General features: G+C 39.8%; 2 protein-coding genes across 4 annotated transcripts in view; both read right to left on the bottom strand.

The window, feature by feature from the left end:
* Positions 1–3,329: 3,329 nt before the first annotated feature.
* On the bottom strand, positions 3,330–5,425 carry SMIM26 (small integral membrane protein 26; the record flags this gene model as incomplete). Its single annotated transcript, XM_084247854.1, has 2 exons — positions 3,330–3,589; positions 5,308–5,425. The coding sequence occupies 2 exons, from the start codon at positions 5,423–5,425 to the stop codon at positions 3,423–3,425; spliced, it is 285 nt and encodes a 94-aa protein (XP_084103980.1). The 3' UTR covers positions 3,330–3,422.
* Positions 5,426–8,136: 2,711 nt separating this feature from the next.
* The window catches only part of SEC23B (SEC23 homolog B, COPII coat complex component), a gene marked incomplete at both ends in the record, with an annotated part of 33,813 nt that continues 25,629 nt past the window's right edge, over positions 8,137–16,320 (bottom strand). For 2 of the 3 annotated variants that reach the window (XM_084247471.1, XM_084247472.1), the window contains 5 exons: positions 8,137–8,226; positions 10,719–10,784; positions 11,120–11,275; positions 13,274–13,360; positions 14,383–14,544. In XM_084247471.1, the coding sequence (XP_084103597.1) occupies positions 8,137–8,226; positions 10,719–10,784; positions 11,120–11,275; positions 13,274–13,360; positions 14,383–14,544 (561 nt within the window). Of the gene's footprint in view, positions 8,227–10,718; positions 10,785–11,119; positions 11,276–13,273; positions 13,361–14,382; positions 14,545–16,320 lie in introns of those variants that run through there. The other variant, XM_084247473.1, reaches the window with a different exon arrangement.

The raw sequence follows: 16,320 nt of genomic DNA, 5'->3' as shown, positions 1-16,320 counted from the left end.
GAGAGCAGAACAGGCAGACTGACAAAGTACACTGCTGAGGGGAGCAGCTGGCCAGGTAAGAGAGGTGTACCGCACCATGTGGATTTCTTGCCGGCCAGCTGGGATCGAACCCGCGCTGCAGAGGCTGTGGACAGCTTCACAGTGCAGGGCTCAACTGCCTGCGCCACCAGGGAGGCCCTGTTGTTGTTTTTTAAAGATTTATTTATTTATGCATACAAGAGCTGGGGTACAGGCCAGAGGCACAGGGGGTGAGAGGATTCACCAGAGAGTGGGAAGAGAACTGGCAGATCTACTGAAATACACTGCTGAGGGGAGCAGCAGGCGAGACAGGGGAGATCTGCTTTGCCATGTGGGTTGCTTCCTGGCTGGCCAGGGATCGAACTCATGCTGCAGAGGCTGCGGACAGCTTCATAGTGCGGTGCTTAACCCATTGCACCACCAGGGAGGCCCCCAAATAGCTTTTGTTTATATAGAATCTAAAGATATATACAATGTTAGAAATTACAACTAAGAAACATTGTTAAACACTTATTAATACATCTAAAAATGACAATAGTAAATCCATTGTCTATTAACATTAAAGCAATGGGGTCACAGAGCAATATACCATGGAGATTCTGGAAAACTCCATTGTACACTCCTGAAAGAATATGAAAAGGCAAACGTCTTTACATTATTCTTTAAAAGTTGGAAATCACAGATCCCCTAAAGGGGATCCCAGAGAACACACCCTGGTGTCACTGTTCCCTCATTCACCATCACCAGCCTGTCATCTTGCCCTCAGAATCTTCTGACAACTTTCAATTACTCCATTGCCTATTATGTTGTGTTCTATTTCTGTCGCCCATGCACTAACACAGTGCCTGGGGTCCAGTTAATACTGCTGACTAAATAAATGTGCGAATTCAAATTTTTGGTTAACAGTGTATCATAGATTTACAGTTATCTATTAGTAACTGTACGGTTGTTTTTGTCTGCACAGGATGACTATATATATATTAGAATTGTAGTATGTATGCATCATAATTTATGTCTTCTAGGTCTCAGTCATTAGGAACGTTCTTTAGCAAAGCTTAATTTTAGTGCCAGAAAAACACTGGCTTCTATACTAGCTCTGCCACTTTCTATGTGATCTGAGGATGGTTTAACCTTATTTAGCCTCAGCACTCTTATCTGTAAAAAGGGGATATCTTCTCTTCAGTATTGGGTGAGAAGTAGATATTCTCTTGGAAAATGATCCTTGAGTCAAATAAGCTAAGCATACTTCATAACCACATATACTTTGGCCATAGCTGTCATTTTGGAAATGATGAGACGTCAGTTAATGCAGAGCTCCCCAGAAACCCAGAAATTTTAAAGTCCAGTCCTCTGCATCCTAGAACACACTGGAGCACAATGTTCTAAAAAGCATATTTTTTCAGTTCCATTGGGTTAATTTCAGTTTCCTGGAGAAATTTTGCTGCTTCTTTGACAACAGCCATTTAGGCATTTTTTTACCTTTGACACCATCAACACACAATTGGATAGTGATGTTCATCTCTGAAAATGGACTGATACCAGGAGAGTTCCATGTTCATTTTTTATATATGCTGAACTTGAGATGGACAAATACAAAAACATGGCCAAATAGCCCTCCCATGATATCAACTCCAAGCCCCACATACTTTTTCCCTTTCAGGAATCCCACTCAAAATACACCTTACCTTGGATGTGGCCTTCAACACAAACATGGAAACCTAAGGACAGTTATTCAAAGACCCTTGTTAAAGCACAGAAAGGAAGACATTGTGGGGAGAGGGCACATTGTCTATGGAATGGACGTAGGGACCACTGGAATATAATTTGTCAGTGGGGAAGAAATACAGCTCAACTCCTGATACAGCATTGGCAAATGGGAATTTATAGCCAAGGAACAGGAGGGTCAGTGGATGCAAAATTACCCAAAGAAAACATGAAGTATGGGGGAGAAGGGACCTGGTTAAACTGACCAAAAGGATTCTTGCTGAAGACAAGCCAGGGTATAGACATTATCTGCAGAATAGTGGAGTATCAGGACCCAGATCTGATATTGAGTGTTATCAGATATTGGGCCAAGAGAAGGTTCAGGAGCCTAATCTGGCTAAGCAAAGAATCTTTATCGGGGCCCGCAAGGGGAAACTGGGGAGAAGCCATTTACTTAGTCTTATAGAAATATGAAAGGGCTCAGTAACTGGAAGCAAAAGGTAGAGAAGCAGGGGTAGTGGGGATGCTGAAATAGAGGAATTTTTGAGTCTGTGTAAGAAGCATTTGACCCCCCAGTTGCCCACTCCTACTCCAGTAACCTCCCTGAACTTTACAGAGGAGATTCGAGGTTTCTACTTGGAGATCCTCATGAATTCAGCCAATAGAGGACAAGGATGTGGCAACAAACGACAAGAAACTTTTATTCAGAGTAAGACCCACACACACCCAAACAGCTCCCAAAATCCCTACAACCAGGCATCTACCCTCCAGGGAGAGACTAGAGGACCCTTCCTGGAGAAGCTAACCTTCAGATTCTGGTTATTTTGATATCTCCAAATGAAAGTCTAGCTCACTGCCTGGACATGTGAGTATCTCAAATATATTTAGGAAACTTCTCACATTAAAACTCCATACATCAAGAGAAGGATGAAGAAGCCAGAAAACTCATTTCCCAGCCTCCTTTCAGTTAGGGTCCAAGCCTGTGACCAAGACAGCATCAGTTGTCCCTGCATGAAAATGAGATTCAGACAGAATAACGGGAGCCAGGTGGCTGTGGTAAGTCATTCTGGTTGGGGGGGAGAGGGGGGAAAGGGAGTCTCCCTGCTGTCAGAAGCATCAGAGGCAGGGTCCTGGCAGGAGAAGCCTGCTCCCAATATTACGATGTTCCCAATGCCTGTACTCAGCAGCTATCCAGCAGGGGTTACATCTTGGCTGCAGCATTTCTAACCAGTTTCCTTGACCCCTTTCCAATTTTGGAAGTGGTCCAATGTCCTTCACAAAGGATTATTTAGTGTTCTTACAATAACATAAAATAGGGAAAAGAAAATGTTAAGAAAATCATAATGAAAATACATTTATAACAGTGCACTTATCGATGCAGTAAGTTTATCTGTTCATAAGAAAATCCAAGTAGAAGTAGAAGCACACCTATAGTATGAACTAGTATCAGAAAACCAAGATTATTGAAGTGCAGTGTGAAATTTCCCTTCAGCCATTCAGGGTAAGTATAGAGAACACCATTTGAATATACAAATTTCCTTTCACAGAAGGAAACATATATTATTTTTTATTAATGGTTCTATTTTACAGAAATATTAATTAAAGGTATACACTTTTTCACAGACATGAAGCAGAAATCAAGTCATCTATCAAATTTATATGCTGACATGAAGTCCTGATTTTGTGAACTCAGCAGTCAGTCATGATTCTGATCCAGGGCCACCAGTCCATGATTTCAAATAGTTGAGAATCCTTTCAGTAACTGGAACAAAATCTTCTCTATATGTGACAATCGTTTCTACATAAAACCCTTTTGGGTGCTCAGTTATTTCTTTTGTTGAGACATTCTTTTCCTCTATTTCACCATCTTTAAAGAAAAAATTAAATAGCTGAATTATTAACTTTTAACTTAGAAAACAATCGTTAAAATTATTAAAGTCTTAGAAATGAAATAAATGAATGTAAGAACTAACGCCACCCCCATCAGATTCATGACACCATCTTTCTTTTAAAAAGTTAAAAGAATAACAAATAAAACATGAACACTACAGACACTGAAATGTTTTTAAATGCTCAATGCTGAACACGTGTACTTTCAGACCACCCATATTCTTCATCACTACAGATAATCTGTAGTTTTTACAGAACAAATTTACTAAGATATACTTAACATTATCATAGTTACCTCATTTAAAAACTACAATTCAGTGGTTTTCAGTATATTCTGATCTGTGTAACCTGCACCGCAATTTTAGGATATTTTCACCCACAGAAAAAGCCCTATACCCTTTATCAGTCAATACTCATCTCCTCTCTTCTGTCCTGGGAACCTCTAAACTAATTTATGTCTCTAACAGATTTCCAGCATATGTTTGAAGGCGGAAGGATTTCCTTTTCTGCCGCAAGAGTTTAGTATTTATTGGCAGGTAGAAGCCCTGAAATTGTTCCCTCCTCTAATGTGACTGAGGCAGGAAGGGACCCAGAACAAGGACAGGACTCATGACAAAATTGTGCTGTTGCCATGGGCTGGTAAACAAGAGGTTAAACAAACCTAATGACTCTAAGTTCAGAGATCTAAAGCCATCAATTTCCTTGGCCCATCGTGTCTTTTTACTAAATTTTCCGCAGCCTATACATTGCTAAGCTACGGTTCCACAGTTTTATCAAGTGGACTGCTATGAAAAGAAAAGGGAGTTACAGCTTCTGAATTACAGACTCAGAAAAGCCAGACCAGTTCAAATTGGAGCTGTGGGCACAGAGTCTCCATGAGATGTTCACCCATGAGGTGGAGATGGTCACTAGTTTAGCACGACCACAGAGCTGCAGCTGAATGGTGCCCAAAATTAGCAACAATAAATGGACATTTGCCAAGTCCACTCAACTCGCTTTCTCAGCCAATAAAATTTAATTCCTCTGTTCTAAATGTCCAGCCCTAAAACCTATATAGACCCCAAGCCCCAGCAACACACAGGGTCTCCATTATGCCCAAAGAGGTCTCTCCTGAGTTCTCTTTTCTTGTTCTTTCCATAATCAACAAACGCGGGCTCCTTGCCAGTCGTCACCGGCGTCTGTGAAACCATCTTTTTCAATTTGGACCAGAGGGTCTCAAGAGCCTGTTCCTGGGTTTGGGTGCAGGGCCCTCACTCCATCCCTCTGATTTCCAGAGTGTGGAGCCGAGGATAGTGCTTGGTTCGCTCCCGACTTGCTGAGGGTGAAATCAGACCAAGGGCCTCCCCTTCCCCACCTCGCCTCCTCGCTCCCTGTCCAGTGACACGATGAGGGACGTGTTAAGGGGCACCATTTTTTTCAAACACTGTCCAGAGTTTTTGAAATTTCACATGAAACCTTTCACAGATCCTTTAAATTCTGAGTATGAGGGACAGTCTTAATAACTACATAGATATAGTCAAGAGGATTTAACGGGGAGTTCCTGGAAGACTCCATTACAACAAATGGCTCTACGCAATTGTTCCGTCTGGTTCTGCAGAAAACCCTGGGGCTCGAGTCCCAGCACAAGAAGCCACTTCGGGATCCGCGGGTAGGTCGCACAGGAAGCTGCGCGCAGAACCTGCGGGCGAGCCCTACCTGGTGGCGAGACTTTCTTCCGGCCGAATAAAAACAAAGAGCCCAACAGGGTCCAGGCACCCGCCGCGTACACCGCGGACATCCGCCGGTACCAGGCCGTGGCCTGCTCGGGTCGCATGGTCCCTCCTGGGGAAGGCCTGGGTCTACCAGAGACCCGGGGCGGGCGGGATTTCCGGTGGCGCGTCACAGCCACCGCCTCCAACGGGAAGCCGGCGGCGCGCTACCCCGAGGCATGCTGGGGCGTGTAGTCCAGCCCAGGCTCGGGCACCGCCTTGGAGCTATGGCAGGTTTCTCGCTGCGATGCGTGCGTGCGCGCGCACGACCTGGCACAGCACGTAATGAACATGAATGACAATTTCTGTGAGCTGAGGTCTCGCTTAAAAAATTTAAAAAAAAAAAAAAAAAAGATTTATTTATTTATGCATACAGACACTGGGGTATAGGCCAGATATTGGTGGGGGTGTGTGAGAGGATTCACCAGAGGCAGACTGACCAAAGTACAATGCTGAGAGGAGCAGGGGGCGAGACAGGAGAGGTCTGCCTCACCATGTGGGTAGCTCCCTGGCGGCAGGGGCTCAAACTTGTGCTGCAGAAGCTGCGGGTTGCTTCATAGTGTCGTGCTTAACCCCCTGCACCACAGGAAGCCCTTACTTGAAAAATTCTAACAACTGCTTTACATAGGCTTCAAATGGTATACATGTGAATTCCTTTCTTCTTCTAGCTCTCCCGTGTGTCAAGATTCACCTGTCCAGCCCCTCCTCCCAACTTCCCTTACCCCAACTTTGCCACCACTTCTTTATTATGTCATCCAGTGGTGCTCCTCCAGCTCCTTAACTCATTGTCAGTAAAGAGAACACCAGAGTGAGCAGGGTCTATCACATTTCCTCTTCTGTTAATTGGAAAAAGAATGGCCCAAGGAGGATCAGCTACAACCTTAATCTATAATTTAATGTACTCATCTATGATTAAAATTTAATTACAAAATTACATCCAAAAATAGGAACTTTTTTTCTGAAAAAGGAGCAGAAAATAAAAGCCCTTGGCACTTAAAATGTAACAGTTAAATACTTCAGTATAGAAAACCCATAAATTTGAGCAGAGGCAAAGACAGTAAACACAAATGCAAAAAAACCAGCATCAGAATGAACTCATATGGTCCAACATCCAATAAATAGGAATTCCCATTTTACTTGTCTACATAGTATTCATTACCATCTGGCAAATCATAGAACATTTCTAATTTTTTTTACAGTTGGTCTTGCCTAATTAAAACATAACTGCCTAAAGTAGGCAGGAATTTCTTTTATGGGCTAAATCCTCAGAGCCTAAAAGTTTACTTTGTGCAGAATACTGAAAAATTACTTGTTTGAATGAGTAAAATAATGGCTCCAAATTTCTGAGAAAAATATCTTGGGACTAGATTTTTATACTCAGTAAAGTTGTTAAATACAAATGCCAAAAAGATTCAGTGAATTGTGCCCCATTTAATTTTTTTAGAAGATACCAAAATGACTGATGGGATAAAGAAAAGACAACTGACCCAAGAGTACAAATAAAATAAATTTTTGAATAACAGTTGCAGAGCAATTGGTGTATGTTAAAAGGGGATATCAGGGACCTGTAAAGGATAGACTATATTGTGTAGAAGCTGGACTTTCTTAAAAGAGAACAGTGTTTTATCAAAAAGACAAATATTAGAAATTCTAGGGGAAAAAAACAGAAAATATAAGTCATACTTCAAATACGAAGCAAAGCAACCTGTGGAATGATAAAAGTTAAGAAAGGTGATTCTAGCTTTGTCACTGTAATGTTTGCCACATGATGTAGGGAATGGGACATCAATCACTGAAGAAATATGTATTATTACCTGCCTCGGGTATGAACAATATTTACATTATCACAACTGTACAAATGCTCTTCATTCGTTTTCAACTTTTAGGTCCAATTTAGAGACAAAAGACAAAACTATGATTATAAGTCAATCTTAATATTCTTAAAGTCTTAATATCCTCATTCTACAAAAATGGGAAAGAAGCTATACTGCTAAAATTAACATAATAAAGAAAACTTGAAAGCAGTTACCGCTGAAGAGTAGCTTAGGGAAGAAAGGGAACTGTTATTTGTTATAAACTCTTTAGGGTAAGTTTTTACCAGGCATATATTCGCTTGATTAAAAAACAGAACCAGTCCATTTAATTTACTTGATGTCCAAGTGAAATGTATTATCACTCTGTCAAAGCCACTATGCCTTTCAATCACTCTTTATGTCTATCGGGTTAGCCTGTTTCCATGAATGTTGAATGCAGAAATTAGGAAAGTGCCACTCTAGGCGATTCTCCCTCAACAAAACTTCACATATTTAATACCTTTCCTTTGCTAACATTTAGACAAAAAATGAGGAGTAAGTCTAAGAAGTAGTTCTTGGAGGAATTGCTTATAACACACACACACTCACAAATAAAAGTTATGAATCAAATTTGTATTAGCATTATTTTAGCAGTGCTTTCTTCATTAAGGTTTATTTCCTTCCTTGATCATTATAATTTCATTTAAGTATGTTGCCAAAATACATTTCCTCTGATTTTATATAGACTGAAGTTAGTATACAAAAAGCATGTAAACATCTACAAGTACCAAAACATTTGTGACCTTAAGTTTTATGGTGCAAGAAATGGGCACTGATAAGGGATACAAATAAATTATAAAGCGTTCCATATAATATTTTATTATTAAAACCCACCAGAAAAGTGAAAGGAATGTTATTGAGCCTTAATAAACAACTGTGAACACAATCCAAAAGTGTTTTCTTCTCAAGTTCTCATCCTCGGTTTAACTGGCACTGGAGACAGCTAGCTTCTTCAAATGATCCATGAACACCTGCAGGCTGACATCGTCAGTTAGGATGGGCGCTCCAGTTTCCTGAAATTCAATGATAAAGGTGTTGACAGGTGTCTTAAAAACTGGTTGTAAGTTATGAGTTGTTAAGGACCTTTCTGCCTCAGAACATTCACAAGTATTGTCTCTTCTGCTATGAGCTACCCCCACCCTCTACCTTGGTAACTAAAAATTTATTTTAACTGAAGCATTTCCTCACAAGATCCTTCCCTGATCCACAGTAGTCAGGGCATCCCTGCCACTAGAGAGAGTTCTGAAAATATGCCCTTCTATTTCCATCCTCTCTCCAGTTCTGATGATTCATCCACAGTCTGGTTCCCCACCAGGCGTGAGTTCCTGGAGACGCACACATCTTGCATCTCATCTTCCCCACTACTCTGCCAGGTAAGATAACCTCATGAAATCCTAAACCCTCCCCACCTCTCAGTCTCAATTAGAGCAGAACCCCAGGTCCATGTTCCTCTCCCTGCCCCCATATGGACCTCACTGCGGTCCCCATGTGCTGCATAATTTCCAGTTTTTATAAATAATAAACCTCTATTTTTCCCAATGGTTATTGCTGCAAGACATCTTACAATCATAACAAAAGCCTCAAGGGCCAGTTCAGTCTTAATATTTCTAAAATTCACATGGAAAGCAAAAGGAACTAGAAAAGTTAAGACAATTTTTAAAAAGAAGAATAAAGTGGGAAAAAATCAGTCTGTCTGATTTTAAGACTTACTATACAGCTACAGTAATCAAGACTGTGTGGCACTGGTAGAGGCATAGAAACAAAGATTAGAAAACCCAGAAATGGACCCACACATATAGAGCCAACTTATCTTTGACAAATATGCAAAAACAACTCAATGGAGGAAAGGTAATCTTTTATGACAAATGGTAACTAAAAATTTATTTTAACTGGACATAGCCATATATAAAAAATAAACCTATGATTCACAATTTACACAAAATTAATTCAAAAGAGACCACCATGGATCACAAAAGAAACAAATACAAAAGATCCTCAGGTTCTAAGGCTAGACAAAGAATTCTTAACACCTAAAGGCACAACCCATAAAAGGAAAAATTGATAAAGTGGAGTTCATAAAAATTAAAAGCTTTGCTCTTCAAAAGACTCCATGAAGAGCATACGCAGACAAGCTACAAGTGAGAGAAAATATTACAAATCGCATACCCAACAAAAGATTAGCAGCTAGAATATATAAAAAGAACTCTCAAAACTCAAAAGTAAAAAAGGAAGTAATCTAATGAGAACATGGGCAAAACACAAAGAGATTTCATCAAAGAAGATAAACAGATGGCAAGGAAGTATATGAAAAGATATTGAATATCATTAGCCATTAAAAAATGTAAGTTAAAACCATAATGTTATATACCAATATACCTAACAGAAGAGACAAAATAAAAATGATAAAATCAAATGCAGGCAAGGATGCAGAGAAATTAGATCACTCATACATTGTTAGTGGGGATATAGTCGCTAAAAACATTATGGAAGTTTCTTAAAATTAACTAATCACATAACTACCATGTGATTGAGCAAATTGTGCTGCTAAGCATTTATCTCAGAGAAATGAAAGTGTTTGTTCATAAGAAACTTGTACATAAATATCTATAGCAGTTTTATTCCCAATACCTAGGAACTTGAATAGACCAGATGTCCTTCAATGAGTGAATGATTAAACTGTCATACATCAATGCTGTGGAACATTACTCAGCAAATAAAAAGAAACAAATAATTGATACGTGCATCATTCTGGATGAAATGGGATTAAATATTTAAACATATTATGCTAAGAGGGAAAAACACCAATCCCAAATGGTTATGTACCATGTGATTTCACATATCTAAATATCCTGATTAAAAAAATGTAGAAATGGAGAATGTATTAGCAATTGACAGGCATTAAAGAAAGGGGTGAAGTAGGTGGGAAGTGTTGTTATAAAAGGCAACATGAGAGGTCCTTGTGGCCTTGTGGTGATGGAAACTTGTACCTTGACAATGTCACTTGTTTTACAAACTATAACTGGAGAAAAGACATAGAGGATCTCTGCATTATCTTTCACAACTGCATGCAAATTTACAACTACCTCCAAAAAGCTTAATTGAAAAAATGTTAAAAGAAAGTGGAAGAAAAGACTCATTTAAGGGAGATGTAAATGGTGGGGTAATTAGATTAAAAGAAAGGAATTAGAGGCTGAAAATTGAAATAGAAGTAATGATGAGCAGATTTTTTTTCTTGAACTCTTGAGAGGAAGAAAGGATACCAGTGTTCCATCCTCTGGCTAAAACATATGTTAAGCTGCAAATTACAGAAGGGGACTAATGGGGGTGCCCTACCTGTAGCTACGCTATTAGAAGGGTGCCTACTCCCACTGCCCCTCCAGCAAATTACCCAAATTATTCTGTCTCAGGCTCAAAACAGATCCAGTTTGTAGGACTTTGTAGGTTTTAAAAACAAGTATTTTGAAAATAATAGCCTGGTCCCCCCCAATACCTGCCAATTTCTTACCTGTCCCCAAGCATACAGGTTATTGTGAGTCTGAGATGGGTTCACTTTAGACAAGAGGAATCGAGCCTTAAAAAAATAAATAAGTAAAGGTTAATCATGGCATTAATGTTAACGTAATAGGAAAAAAAATATTTCTACAACACTTCTTTTCAAAGTGGAAATATTCTACTATACAGGAACCCATTTCTTTAACTTAAATTCTCCATTTCCTAGGATTCCTGAAATATAAAACAGGTATTTTATTTGGTAATCTTCAACTTTAACAGAAGTCATATTTAGAAGTTTACCTGTATGTTAATTTATGTCACCACATAAAATGTTAACCATGCTGTTTGGGTTTATAGCTATAAAAATGTAGCATAAAACCAGCTGAACATAAGGGCTAGAATTTAGTCACTCACCTGACTGCCTCCATGCTCTGTATTAATGTACCGAGGCATAGGGAAGCGCGCTTGCAGAATTTCCTGAGCATCATCCAGTGGTGCCTGCAGAAGGTGCTTGAAGTTTTCATACTCAGGCATATCCTGGTATCCAGCTTTCCGCCACTGAGCTATGGTCTACATCAAAAAAAAAAAAAAAACAACAAACTATTGTGCAAACATTGAAACAGCAGCCTTTTCTGACGCTTCTGACTTTCTAATACCACCATTGCCACCCAGAACTTGTTTTGAGTAAAGAAGTCTTATGTCACAAATGACAAGTTTCAGAGGGGAGCAAAGCAGATATGACTAGGAGCAGCATAAACAAGCAAGGAGTTGCATTCAGGACCTACCCACCCCCCACCCCCACCCCTGATCCATACAGTTCTCTCTGAAATGTCAGAGACATCAGTCCTACCTCGTTTCCTTCCTAACAGAACAAACCAAACAGCTGAAAACACCCAGGAATTAGTTGCCCCAAGGAGCCATAGGCTCCTTTTCCTTTTCCTCCACTGCTATCACTCACCTAGCCTGCCCTTTCCTCACACCCATTGGGGAAAGGGATTGTTGGCCACCTACGCAGAAATCATCCCCCCTTAGTATACAACCTCTTCAAGCAGTCCTACCTCCTGCTACCTCAGATTCTGAGTTGGGACACTCATGGTGAGGGAGATAAAAGAATCGAAGTGGGGGTATGAATTAGGCAGTGAATAGAAGGCAATATACCCAACTAGGCTAAACACTTTGCATTTCATTCCTTCTTTTATTCCTATGCACAACTAGCCTAGGAAATATTTTGCATACAGAAGAAATCAAGAGTAGGCAGTTAATCTATCTTTATAAGTAAACTGAAGTGCTTTCCCATCTTTAGAACCCATCACATGTACAAAGAAGGTGCTCAATATATGTTTGAATGAACTGGATCAGAAGCTGTGGTCAGATGTAGTCAGGTCAGAGATAAGGAGTGAGCTGAAGGCAAAAAAAAAGACCCACTAGGTCATGATTATTGCTCCCACAGGAATCCATGGAACAGCAGCTAGTCACCCAATGTCCCTGATCTAGGACCATTACTGTTGGTCTAGTATCTGTGGGCAATGGCTGGCATGGTGCATGCTAATAGGCTGGAAAAAAGTTTAAAGTCATAAAATGCCTATTAGAAAACTAAAGCACCCTAAATTACTAAAGGCATCCTGAAATAAAATTTGTATTTTTTCACAATTTGTATCACTTCTAATGTACAGACAGGGCCTCCCTGGCAGCACAAGGGGTTAAAATGCTACCTATGAAGCTAACTGCAGTCACCGCAGCACAAGTTTGATCCCCGGCCAGGGAGAAACCCACATGGCGCAGCAGACCTCTCCTGACTTGCCCATTGCTCCCCTCAGCAGTGTATTTCAGTCAGCCTATTCTGTTTCCCACTCTGTCTCTTGTGGATCCTTTCACCACCTGCACCTCTGGCCTGTACCCCAATTCTTGTATGCATAAATAAATAATTAAAAAAAAAAACAAAAACAAAAAACAAATGTACAGACACTAGGAAATCAATTCAATCACCAAGGCAATTTTGGAAAGGAAAAGAATATACAATTGAAGAAAAAGCACCACTGAATATAATGTTCAATTAAAGGGTTTTCTTTAGAGCAACCATTCTTTCTTAGGGAATGAAACTCCCTTGAGATAGTAATATCTCCCCTGAAAACCATGAACAGTCATCCTAGGGATTTACAAATCAGTGTAAGATTCTCTGTGCCAAGTTATTTCATCAAAAATAAACAAACAACAAAAAAATACTTTAGTCCCCAGTTAAGTATGAGTGCTTACTAGTAATTCCAACATAACTGTGAAGGGACAGTTGTGTAAAAAAGTATAGCCAAGAAAAGTGAACTGATTTTGCCTGACAACTCAGAAAGCAATATATTATTCGTGATTTAAAGAACCACCTGAGATTTACTTACAGCAAATATTATTAAAATTCTTAATATACAAACCTCAGGGATCTGAAAAAAGATTTTCTTCATTAGAAGAAAAGCCACTGTACTCCTTATAAGCCAGGTGCTATAAGCCCAAATTCTTGTTTCAAATGTCAGAAGAACTAATTTAAGAACAAAGTAAGGAAAAAAATAAGTATCATCTTACCTCACCAAGATAAATGACAATCTGGAAGAAAGTATCCATCAGCAAAATTCTGTCAGCTAAAATACTGCTGCTGTCCAAGAGCACTGGCTGAAAAAAAGGGAGCGAGAGCTGACTGTGGTCCCCCTGTGCTCCCACATGGCAACCACAGAACAGCTATACAAATAGCACCTAATGTGGGGGCTCCCCAGCTTCATGCCACATTTCTACTTTTTGTTCCCTGACTCAATACTGCTAAGTCTTAATGTTGTAGAAGAAAGATGTTCCAAACAATCCCTCATCAACTGAGGAATGAGATTAACAATTTATTTTGCTCTAGGAACCAGAAATATTTTCAAATATATCACTTTTGTGCTAGAAATGTTTTATCTATCAGATATACAATCTCTCAAATCTACTACTGTTGCTAAGAGACCAAGATGCCTATGTGAAAAAGAATAGCTCACAGAAATTTATGAAGTTCACTACAAAGTATCGTATTGTCATTTTTATTCCAATTATAAAAGTAACTTAAAGAAAATTTATACCAAAGTATAACAAATATTGATATTTTGGTTTATTTCCATATAGTTTCTAATTCTTGCAGGTTTTTTAAAAAACACAACTTAGTTAAGTTTCCATTTGCTTTTTTTCACAAAACATTTTAACATAAGAATTTATCTATTTTTATTATGTTACATAAACTTTGTGAGCTCTTATTTTCTTGCTATTGAATATTCATATCATCTTCAAACTTTCTATTATAATAGTTCCTTCACTATTATTTCTTTAAATAAAGATTCTTCTGTATGTCCTACAGATACAAAACATGGAATTATTGAATCTAAAGAATATAATCACATCACCAAAAAAAGGTATGCAAGAATTTTTTAAAGTTTTTTTTTACCCATAATCCTGCTTTTCACAAATAAAAGTTTTATATATCCTGTGACTTCTTCCTATGCAATATTTTTTAATACTGAGGAAAATGTTAAATTACTATACAGATTCACATTTTCTTTAGATTCACATTTTCTTCTTCTACAGTTTTCCTTTAAGGACAAATTTGTTAGAACAAAACAATATGTAGCAGAGGATTCCAATTCTGAAAAGAGCATTCAGTAAACCCTTACCTCTGGGGGTCCATGGAAGGAGTAGGAGTAGAGAATAGGCTGTATCATGATGAGGGACTGGGTTAGATCCTGTCGGGCAAAATGGTGTCTGTAGTACGATGACTCATCAGGACTGTTGTTGAACACTTGAAGAAATGGAGATCTTCTAAGATGGAACATGAACTATAGTTCCAAAGGAAAAAAAGACAAATGCATAGAGCTGTAACCTTTTTAGACACCCAGAGAGAAGAACATGCCAGTCTGTAGAACTCAGACTTTAAGAAAAAAGCTTCTGGGTTCACACAGAGTAAAATGGTAGTGCCAGGGACTTGGGGCTACATAAGAGTTGTTGTTTAATGGTTACAGAATTTCAGTTTTGTAAAATGAAAGGTTGTGAAGATCTGTTGAACAACAATGTGAAAATACTTAACACAACTGAACTGTACACCTATAAATGGTTAATTTCATGTTATGCTTTTCACAATTAGAAACTTTTAAATTACTAATGGAAGGGGAAAGGCTAAGAACTTTTTTTTTTAAGGATATATTTTATTTATACAAGAACTGAGGTACAGGCCAGAGGCACGGGAGGGTGAGAGAATTCACCAGAGACAGATTGGGGAATAGAACAGGCAGACGGACCAAAATACACTGCTGAGGGGAGCAGCAGGCGAGACAGGAGAGGTCTGCTGTGCCATGTGGGGATCTCCCCTGCTGGCCGGGAATCAAACCCACGCTGCAGAGGCTGCAGACAGCTTCACAGCATGGTGCTAAACCCGCTGCACCACCAGGGAGGCCCAAAGAACTGTTTATTTCTAGTCACTGGGCTGGGGTGTAGAGATAGAATGTCTGCTCTCAAAGAGGTCTGCTTTAAAGAGAACACAGCCCAGAGGGGAAAGGCACACTCAGGGAGACACGTTTTGAGCCATCGCACTGAAAAGCACTCCTGGAAAGAGGTGAAGGTGGGGCGGGGGGGAGAGCAACAGGAAACTTCCCAAAGCCAGAGGGTTCTGAAATATGAGCATGAGGAGGCCAGAGCAAGGAGGAATGCTGGGCATGGCAGTTGCAGATGGGAGGCTGGAGACTCAGCCTCAGCTAGAATGGTGGAGTGACAGGTATGAGGGAGAAAGGGACAAGAGACGGTTTGTAGAGGTATATTCTTTACCCTGAACATAAGAAACTAGAGGGCAGCCCTTCACTCTTAGGAGCTGCCAGAGCATGAAAATGAGCTGCCTTTTTAAGTACAAAATTTCCTGAGACTCCAAATACCAAATCATAGGTTCTTACATAATAATCATGGCTAACAATCCACACATCCTGTGTCCAAAGCCTAAAGCTCTTCATAAAAATGATTTAATCCTTCCAATAAACCCATAAGGTAGGTAGGTTCTCTTACCACCCCAATTGACAGGTGAGGAAAATGAGGAGGATAACTTGCCTAAAGTCACCTGCAATCGAAAGGAAGGGCAGAACTCTGTCTCACACCACTGGCCTTGCAAGTCTGGGCTCCTGACTTCTAGCTTAGATGCTTCAACAGAAGGATACTCAAACCACTTCATTTCAGTGGTTCTCATTCTATGCTTTTCAGAGTCTTAGTGAATCCTTAGGGTGACGGGGTGGTGGAGGGTGCTGTGGTGGGTATATGCATAGGCACCAGAGCAGCACCAAGTCTGTTTGCGCTGTGTGCTAGCTTTTGAGAAGATCCTCTCAAAGTAATGATCCATAGCTTTAAAAATACTGCAAACCGCTTCTCCAGATTAAATCCCTCCTTCTAAAGACAAGGAAGTCAAAATCCACAGTGTTTAGCACCTCATCCAAGATGGTCAGCAACAAAGCCAGTACTGCCACTTCACCCTGATTCTGAAGGATCCAAGGTTTTTCCTACAACACTGTATGGCTTCAACCCCCCAGGTATGGTTGGTGGGGCCCCACTCTGAACTAGGGTTTGAATGAAGTGAC

This window comes from Talpa europaea (genome assembly GCF_964194135.1).
Source record: "Talpa europaea genome assembly, chromosome: 11".
Classification (NCBI taxonomy): domain Eukaryota; kingdom Metazoa; phylum Chordata; class Mammalia; order Eulipotyphla; family Talpidae; genus Talpa; species Talpa europaea.
This window is presented reverse-complemented; position numbering and strand designations above follow the sequence as displayed.